The 10,237-nt window shown below is 43.2% G+C and overlaps 1 protein-coding gene across 5 annotated transcripts in view; it reads left to right on the top strand.

The window, feature by feature from the left end:
* Positions 1 to 1,744: 1,744 nt before the first annotated feature.
* DOK5 (docking protein 5) overlaps positions 1,745 to 10,237 on the top strand; it is an 89,463-nt gene continuing 80,970 nt past the window's right edge. For 2 of the 5 annotated variants that reach the window (XR_003996551.1, XR_003996550.1), the window contains exon 1: positions 1,745 to 2,234. Coding sequence is in view for 3 of the 5 variants with exons in the window: in XM_030533632.1 (XP_030389492.1) it covers positions 2,169 to 2,234 (66 nt within the window). In the remaining 2 variants the exon portion in view is untranslated. The remainder of the gene's footprint in view (positions 2,235 to 10,237) is intronic. The other 3 variants (XM_030533632.1, XM_030533630.1, XM_030533631.1) reach the window with 3 other exon arrangements.

Genomic DNA, 10,237 nt, shown 5'->3' with positions numbered 1-10,237 from the left:
ATGCATTTTTTAGGATGTCCAGTTTTACACAGTGAGCAATTCCTTCCCCAGCAATGGGGTGAATGAACAAGTCATTTCAACAGTGATGGTGGGGGTGCCTGGAGTTCTCCCTTTCCTGGTTTCATTGTTATGCTCAGCAGTGCTTGCAAACATCTGAAAACAATGACTATCCACCAGCTGCAGCATGCTGCCCAGTGCCAGCCAAGTTTTTTTTCATTGGGACAGCCACACATTGCCAGAGTAAAAGTGTCATATGTCTGTGTGACATTTCTACCACTTCCACAGGGCCAGCGCTCAGGTTACTTTCAGTCAGAGTCTGGAGTGGTGCCAGTTGATGCTTGTTGAGGCAGCCAAGAAACTTTTTGGGAAATGCACCTTCCTGCAGAAAACCACAGGTCACCACCACCTGTCCTGAGAATTGCTGGACAGCCCCTGTTACTGAGCACTGGTCCTTTCTTACGTGGATCTTAAACTTGGTACAGCACACACACACACACACACACACACACAAAAATAAATTAAATAAAAACGAGGCTAAGAGCCTGATCCAAGTCTTTTTGTTGTCTCCAATGGACTTTAAATCAGGCCCCAAAATCGCATGTCAGCTTCTACTCGGAATTGTATATAGATGCTGAAATATTGTAGGACAGTATCACTTTCAGTGGTTTTAAGGGTGATGTGCACTTTTTTTTTTGCTCCCACTTACCGTGGTGTGGGGAGAGCAGGCTTGTCTGTGGCTTAATGTGTGGCATGTCAGAGTATGATGATACAGAGGACTAGCTTGCTGTGCACCATGTTGACCTGTGGACCCTGATACTGAGCATGAAAAGTTCTCTAGCATGCTTTGACATACTATGATCTGTTTCAAACAGCTGTATGTCAAAGCATGCTCCAGAACTTTTAACTAAAGTTGCTTGTTCCAAGTGGTCAAAGTGCTATAGGTTTACACCCCCACTCTGCCCCCTTCTCCACCTCTTCCTCGCAAGGCCCTGCCCCCGCCACTTGCTTCTCTCCCCCACTCCCTGGATCATCTCCACCCCTACTCCTCAGCAGGACTCTCTCTGCTTCGGGGCTGGGATGGGAGCTGATACAGCCTGACAAGGAGCCTGCTTGCAGGTAGAAGGTGGCCCTGGCTGAGCAGGAGCTGGCATGAGTCAATCACCCAGTGCCTCCCCACCGTAGGCTGACCAGATGTCCAGATTTTCAGATCTTTTTCTTATATAGGCTCGTATTAGCCCCTACGCCCTGTCCCATTTTTTCACATTTGCTGTCTAGTCACCCTACCCTCCCACCCCACAGTAACCGGACTTTTGGTGGCTGGTCAGTACATCCCACTGGACACTGCCAGGGTTCCCTTTTCGACCGAACTTTCCAGTCAAAAACTGGGCAACCCTAATTAGGGCACCGAGACACAGCACCCAGAAACCAGACAGTCCAGGTAAAACCCGGACAGGTGGCAACCCTATGCTCAGCCCTATAAAAGGGGGAAAGAGAGACTGAAACATGGGTAATGAGAAGGGGTGAACACGACTGAGATGATGGTGAAAGAGGGGAAGAAACTGGGACAGCTTAGAAATAGACTTAATAAGGGTGAAGGTAGGTAGTGAAGAAATAAAAAGGAGGCCTAAAAAGAACAGCCAGGAAAGCTAAGTCAGTCCAGAGTGTGTGTTTGTATTTAAAGGGGCCGGGCAGAATATGTAGGGAACGGGAGAAAGAAAACAACTCACAAAGCAGCAACGTTTTCCAGCCAGCCCTATTCCACCAGGCTCTCTCACCCCTGCTCTCATTGTCTCTCTTGCACCGAACATAATTCTCCCTGGGATCCTCCCCACAACTTTCCCGTGCGTCCCCCTGCGTACAGCCAGGACTGCTGCTTCTCCAGGTGCAGCCTCTGCTAGCTGGGCTGGCCGGGGGGCTTTCTGCCCCGGTGGGGAGGAAGGCAGAGGGCGGATCCCGCTGTTCCGCAAGAGGAGCGGAGCTGGGCTGAGCTGAGCTGGAGCGCTGTCAGCTGATGCAGAAGGGTCCTCTAGCCTCTTCCCCCCTCTCCTGAGTGGATTAAAACTCTGGCCGCTGAGTTTCTGGGTCAGGAGGATTATTCCAAGTGATGTGAATCATTTCAGCTACCGACTGGATTCACCTTGGGCGAGCGGCTCCTCCCCCAACAAAGGATGGCTGCCAATTTTAATGACATAGTGAAGCAAGGGTATGTAAAGATTAGGAGCAGACGTTTAGGTGTAAGTATTTGTGCTTTCCCTTTCTGCTTGGTTGTTCCGTGTGACATTAGTTAGCATTCTTGTTGGCCGGGGCTAGAGGCAGGACGCGCGAGGGCTCCGATTGTTATTTCTTTTGCAAACTGCTCGGTGGCTGTCTAGGGGGCCGGGCGGGGTGGGGGTGGGGGGAGAGGATGTTGCCTTTTCTTTCTGTAAAGTATGAGCTTGGGAAACGTCTGTTCCCTGCAGCCCCCAATTCAGATCGCTGCTGTGTCATCTGCACACCACAAATATAGGAACGGCTTGAGGTGCAGCGCAATAGGCTGCTCTCTGAACAGCTGCACTTTGGGTCTGGGGAAAGGGCAGATCAGAACTTGGACTCTGTCCTGCTTAGGAACACAAGCAAGATCTCTATTGCCAAAGGGCTCTAGTTCACTTAACTTTGCAGTGGAGCTGCAAGCCTTTTGGTAGCAGGGACGGTGGCTCAGAGTCTGACAGTAACATGCAGCTATAAAAGAATCTGAACTGGGAAGATAGCTTCTGAAATGTAGGGTGGGGTTGGCTTTTGGTGACTTCTTTTAAAACAGATGTGTGTTTTGGGGAGTTGTTGAGAATCACTGGGAGCAGGGAGCAGTGACATATGTGGAGGGGTGTTAACTAAAACTTTCTCTAGGATGCCATTGGAAGGCCTGTGTGACTGATTTTTAGAGCTTGTATACAGGGAGAAACTCAGGAAAATTAATCCTAATTATGTAAAGGTGTGAATTTAGTGGATTAGTTAACTCCCATTAAACCCTTGTGTGGATGCTCTTACTCAGAATTAAAGTGGCCTTAATTCAGTTTATTAATCATTAAGGCTGCTTTAGTTCTGAGAGAGAGCATCCACACATGGGTTTACTAAAGCCACTTTAAATTCATCCCCTTAGTTAATCAGGATTCATTTTTCTGAATGTCCCCATGTAGACAAGACCTTACTTCCTGCAATGCAAACTTGTGCCTTTTGAACTCAGTAGCATTTGTGGCTGTCAAAACCATTCATCTCACCTGGATTTGCAATTGCAGCTGCTCTGATGCCACACTGGATATTCCTATGACTGATCATCTGCCCATTAAAAGTTGGCATTTGTGATTTAAAAGCTCAGGTGTGTTGGGGAGAGGAGGGAGATTTGTACTAGTCTTAAAACATTCTAAAACTCTCTGCACTGAGTGGGGGGGGGGTGCACAATAGATTTATACTTTCTGATATTTTTTTCTTCTGTCTGCCACTTCCTTTTCTTTTGCAAATATGTATTTGGTTACTATTGTGAAATGTTTATGGATTTACATGAAGGTGTGATACATATAATGTAAGCTGGCCAATTCCTTATGAAACATCTTTTGGCTTTCATTTTCCTGTCATGTGATTTATTTCCATTAGCATTATTGAGAATACAGTGCTGCTGTCTCTCTTCTGGGTATCAAAGCATAGCAGCTACCTAAAAGCTGCAGTTAATCAGCCTTTCAGGCTGCAAAGCATGATTCTTATTGTATAAAATATGCAACCTAGTTAGAAGGTAGTTCAAGGTAGGGAGTGGGAGGGTTCTCAGAATAGATTTTTCTTTTGGATGTACTTACCCTTTTTGTTATGAGAAGTTTAGAATGCCTTCTGGTTTTTGTTGCATACCAACACGAATAGCCCTTGCATTATTAATCCAGTGACTCCTAATGATTCATAATTTGAAGCTTACACGGAGGTTTATCACATGGGAATTTATGTGAAAGATTCTGCAGATATCTAAAAGTTTTTGCATGTTTATTACAGTTATGATTTTTTTGATCTATATTTACTTGGTATATAAACAGTGTTACAGAAAAACAGGCACTCATGGAAGTATAAAAGGAGAACTTTCCATAAGTGGTGCATGGAGTTTGTACAGCTCAGTCTTCTGACAGCTAAAATATGATACTGCTTGTAATTTCCTCATGTTGATGGAATCTGCACAATCTGTATAATTAGTCTGGGAAGGGTTAGCTTTTTATCAATAAATGTTGGTAAACATTGATTCACTGTACACACACAAACTAATAAAAATATTTATATCAATAATTGAAATGTACAGGTTGCAAAGTAAGACAACTACTGCTTAAGAGCTTATTAATTTGATTTAAGGATATTTACTTTGTAGATTTTGATATGTGATATCAGTTTGTGCTTTACCAGTGATAAAGCTTTAACTTTTTGAATTTCAACATCTACTGTCATAAAAAAACAAAAACTGACACCTTCTCACCCCCCTAATTTCCCCCCAACTGCAGAAAATTTAAATTGTTGACAAAAAAAAAGTTCCAAAATAAATATATGTATTATCCATTGAAATTATTAAAAATCTAATTCTGCCAAGTATATGTATAATATATACAGTAGGCGTGACCCTTCGAAGAGAAGGATTTAATTTTGGGCATTCTCTGATAGACTTATTGGGCTTAATATATCTCAGGTAGAACTCCATGACAGCCATGCATCCAGACCTTTATTATGGGTAACTTTTATTGTATTTATCAATACTGGGGAGGGGAAAAACACTCGTAAAACAGAGGAAAATGAATACCGTGTGTATAATTTCCCATTGAAACAAACAAGGAGTATACCATGCAGTTCACAATAGATAAATAAACAGACCAAACTTCCAAACAGCAGATAACTGTAAAAGGGGTGCCGGAGAAGGTGGATGGGCATGTAAGCAAGCCCAGTCAGTGGTTTAGTGTTAGTAAGACAATGTGGAACTTAACTTATCGCTGTGTAAAACCTTGCAGCTGCCTCACTCTTTATGGAAGAGTACTCTCAGTCCCTGTAGTATGTAGACTGAAATTTTTCTCTCATTGGTTTATTTAGTTAAGATCCATAGAATTGGAATTAATTTCTTTTTAAAAGGTTCTCTCCTTCACTTAATCTGATTGCCTTTTGTTCCAAGTATTGTTTATAATTAACCGAGGTAAAGAACTTTGCAGTTTACTGTCACCAGTTGATCTAAAACAGGACAAACATGGTGTGGAGAGTGCACTTATAATTTGAAAGAGTCAAAAGTTGAACAGGACCAAAATCTGGACAGTGACCTAGACTCTAAGTCAAACACCCACATTTGGACCTAAATTATACTCTTGCTAAACCACTGACATTTCAACCCAATAGGGCATAGGTAATAGGCTTGTTACAGCTACCAAATAAGCGGGTTACTCCTTTAGCTCAAGTGACCAAGAGCTGTGCTGAGGAACTGAGGACCAGGGGTGGCTCCAGGCACCAGCTCACCAAGCGTGTGCCTAGGGCAGCCTGCTGGTGGCTGTGGGGGTGGAAGTCAGGGAGCCTTTGGTAGCATGCCTGCGGGAGGTCCGCCGGTCCCACAGCTTTGGCGGCAATTTGGCGGCAGGTATGTTGAAGCCGCAGGACCAGCAGACCTCCTGCAGGCGCACTGCTGAAAGCCGACTGACTGCTGTGCTTAGGGCAGCAAAATGCATAGAGCCAGCCCTGCTGAGGACCCACCTTCAAACTCCACTGAAGCCCCAATGAGTAATTTTGCAGTGTGTAATATTCTCTCTACTACTAGTTCAGACTGCTAACGCTAGAAATAACCGGGCTTCAGATTTTTTACCACTTGCATTTGCTGTAACTGTCTCAGCTCTCCAGTGCCAAGATTTCTGATTCCACTTCGTTCTAGTAATACTTGAAGTAATTATAATTAACGTAAGTACTTAAATATAAGACCAGCTCATGTAGACTGCTGCAGAGATTAAAGATCAGTACCACACCCACTTGTCGCTCTGAACCAACACATATGTATCAGCATAATTCTGCTTCAGCCAAAGCTTTCAATGAGTTGTATTGACTCCTGGAGCTGTCTGTTTTAGGTACCTATGACCCCCATTAATGTAGTATCTGTGCACCTCACAATCTGGGATGATTTTTATCCTCAAAACACCCATGTGGGGAAGAAAGTGCTATTTTATACCAATACGATACCATCTTACAGATGGGGAACATAGGCCTAGATCCTCAAAGGCACTTAAGTGTAACTCTGCTCTGCATTGCAACTCCTAACCCATAGGCAGCTTGATGTCTAGTGAAACGCACAGCTCTGTGTTAGGTGCCCAGGCTCCCCATACAATGCTTGGGAAGAGTTGGGCACCTAAGGAAGGGAACCTCAAAAGTCAGCAACCTGAGTCGGGAGCCTAAGCAGGTAGCTAGAAGGGAAATACTGAAGAGAGAGAGGCTTATGCACAAGACTGGGACCTTTCTTTGCTCAGGATCTTCTCCTGGAGTCAGGTGCCTATGCCAGGTCAGATAGCTCATGCTTCAGCAGCCAAAACGGAGACCTTTCTTTCTGTGGTTGAGAGAGAGAACCTCACCCCCTGCCAATATCCTGATGGTTAGGACACTGATTCAGAGCAGTCATGGAGGCAGGTCATGCAGGAGGTCTGTGGTGGAAGCAGGGAGTTGGACCCAGGTCTTGAGACATCTGGGCTAGTGTCTTGACCACAGGACAAACCTCCCTCCTAGATGGGGATACAGTACATCAAATTATCACTTTCCATATATTATGGGATGCAGCGGGCAGCTCCTCTAACCTTATCATAGTGAAAATGGGAAATACAAGCTGCTCAGTACTCGCAACTGAGCCCAGATTTTCACTTCCATATCATTTAGGTGCCTACACAAGAGCTGAGCTCTTTGAAAATCTGGTCCATGAGTAACTTGGCACACTTTGTGGGAAGTTGCATTAAGTTCAGTGTGGCTACTCATGTGCCCAACTATCAATTGGATTGTGGCCTTAGTTTGCCTTATTTTAGAGAGAGACAGAATCTAGATGAATAAAAGGGCCTCGTCTCTTCTTTCCATATATTTATGGTTATGATATAGGTCTTGCAGTTCACTCAAGCATGCTTTGTTGACAGCAGTGATTAAGCTAATTTGGAAGTGGGTAGTTACACACCAATATTATTCAGTCTCACTTTATTTTGGTGATTTCTAGCTTGGTGTGTTGGACTACAGGTGTATTTTCCTGATGTATTCTGGAGTTAGATACATTTAGATTGGAGACGTAAAATACATAAGTAGATGTGTAGTGACACATCTTCTTGCTTTCATCTTCACAATAGTAAGTTACAAGTGCTATTTTTATTGATACAGGGTTGAGTTGTCTGGTGCTACTGTGTTCGAATCCTGACTCGGACGCTGAGTCTGTGGTCTTGAACAAGTTACTTCAGCTTTCCATCTTGGTGAATCTTGCTGGCTAAAGTAAGACTCTCATTCAGTTTGCCTTAGCAGAGGCTGGTGCTGGTTTTATTGAGCCCTGTGAAGGCTGAGGGGCAGGGAGGAGTGGGAGGTGAGCAAATACTGGTGAAATTCCTCAGAAATAAAGCTGGCTTAAAATTGTCTGAAATATTTGTACAGCAAAAGAGGGTTTAGCTGAAAACATCAGTATTTTTCATGGAGAAACTTCTATTTTGTGTGTGTGTGTGTGTGTGTTGTTTTCTGAATTGATTTATTTTGAAACAAAACTTCAGGGGGGAAAACTGTTGTTTAAATTGTGGTGTTAATTCCACTTTATGATTGTTTTCTAAGTGGGAGAAGGTGGGGGAATTGTAAGTGTGTGGTGGTGGGGCAGGGAGACAATTTTAAAACCACAAATAAAACTTTCAATACGGGATTTTTCTCACTAAAACTTTAGTGGGGAAAACATCCTTGTTTTGTGAACCGCTGTCTGAGGGCTCATTCCAAAGTGGGAAGGATTCCATCACTCTGTGGTGAGAGAGACGATAGAGAATGGGTCTAATGTTTTTCTCCAAGAAACCTGGCATGTGTTTAATCAGTGAATCGGCTCTTCAGGCCATATTCTGCGCCTACTTTCTCCAGTGTAAATCTGGGCTAATTCCATCCTGAGGAAAAATGGGAGCAGACTGTACAACTTCTCTTAAATTCTGACATTTCTATGAGAGTGGGGTGAAGCTGATGCTTGTGTGTGTGTGGTTCTTAAAGCTTGTTCAAGTAATTTTGTTTGAAAGCAAACCATTTATTCAGAAAGCGAATCAGAGGACAAAATTCTGGAAAGCCAGTGTATAACTTGAAATCTAATTTGGGTCATTTACGGTTTTTTACATTATCTAAAACCTGACAATTTACATTTATGTAATAAAGCATAGTTCCCATAGCAACATTTTTATCACATGCTTCCTCTGCAGAGCATAATGTATTCCTAAGAAAACACAACATTCTCATCTCCCAGAGTCTTTTCATCCTTACAAAAAAAAGTCCTCTAAACGATGACATACTTTCATCTCACTTTCCAGTAAAATTGAAATACACAAGGGGTTGCAGCTGGATTGTACTGCTGGTAATTTTTTAGTATGCAATATTTTAAGATTCATTTCATTCCACTGATCACCTGTTCTGTGTTAATGGACAGCAGTTGTTCCTTTGTATTGTGGTAGTACTTACAAGCCCCAGTAATGGAGCAGAACTCCGGTTCCTGTTTACAGTCTGTTGTGTGATTCTCTGTGATTAATATACAACTAATCAAAAGCATTTGAGCTGATTAAAGCAATGTTTGCAAGCAACAATCATACATTTGTGTCACGGTATAAAATGTGTGGATCTTTTTAATCCAAAATAAAATATTGTGGGTGTGACGGGTTCCCCCTGGGGTGCAACCTGAAACTGGGGTACTACTGAGCCCCCGACCCACCAGCCTGGGCTCCCTTTCACACCGTACTACTGTGATAAGCTGCAAAGCCCTCTGGCCTGCACTTTCACCAGCAGTCATACAGGTAGGGACACCACCAGCTGCAGTTACATGCAGGCTCTCTAACCACCAGCTTAGGACCCCAGAGCAGTACCGTCCTGCACTGGTCAAATCTGGCCAGTGTATGGATTTAATACCCGGTCTGCCTCTCTCCCAATGTGAAGAGAACAATGCACACTTGTGATAACCAGGCAGAGATTTCCCCCAAGCACTCCAGTCAAAGCACACTGGTTTAGATTAAAACAAAAATAAGTTTATTAACTCCGAATGATAGATCTTAAGTGATTATAAGGGATAGCAAACAGATCAAAGCAGATTACTTAGCAAATACACCTTTACCTTTATATAATGTGACCCGATATAACATGAATTCGGATATAACGTCGTAAAGCAGTGCTCCAGGGGGCTGCATACTCTGGCGTATCAAAGCAAGTTCAATATAACACGGTTTCACCTATAACGCGGTAAGATTTTTTGGCTCCCGAGGACAGCGTTATATCAAGGTAGAGATGTAAACAAAAACACAACCTAAGCTTAATATACTAGATTCTCACCCTGGGAAGTGATACAAGCAGGCTGCAGATTCTTACGGCACAAGCTGCATTAGCTTTACAGCTTGGATTTCTCATGTGTTCATTCACAGGCTAGAAATCCCTTTAGCCTAGGTCCAGCACTTCCCGCAGTTCAGTCTTTGTTCCTCAGGTGTTTCCATGAATCTTCATGGGTGGGGATTGAAGAACCACAGATGATGTCACTCCCTGCCTTATATAGCTTTTGCCTATGGCGAGAACTCTTTGTTCCCAAGATTGGTTCCCAGACTAATCTGTGGAAAAATACTGACCTCTCAAAATGGAGTCCAGCATCATGTGGCCTGTTCACGTGTCCTTGTCTAGACATAGCAGCCATCACTCTCAGGTTGTCTGTAGTGTTCTCAGGAAGACTCACTAGATGGGAGATAAACTTCTCCTAGGGCCTATTATTCTTTCAAATGGCCCATTTCTCTGAATAGGCCCTTCCACACCCTCTATATAGTGGATGTTACCCAAGTGTAACTACATTTGAAGTACAGATACAAAAAATTATACATGCATACAAATAGGATAATCATACTCAGCAAACCATAACTTTTCCAATGACAGCTCACATGACTTATCTTGCATAAACTACATCATAATTATTCAATAATCATATCATAATATCACTATGAAGAATATGGGGTGCAGTGTCACAGTGGGATGCTGTCTCATTAAATAA

The sequence above is a fragment of the Gopherus evgoodei genome, chromosome 14, assembly GCF_007399415.2.
Source record: "Gopherus evgoodei ecotype Sinaloan lineage chromosome 14, rGopEvg1_v1.p, whole genome shotgun sequence".
Taxonomy (NCBI): domain Eukaryota; kingdom Metazoa; phylum Chordata; order Testudines; family Testudinidae; genus Gopherus; species Gopherus evgoodei.
Note: the sequence above shows the minus strand (reverse complement) of the source record. Positions and strands in the feature narration are given on the sequence as shown.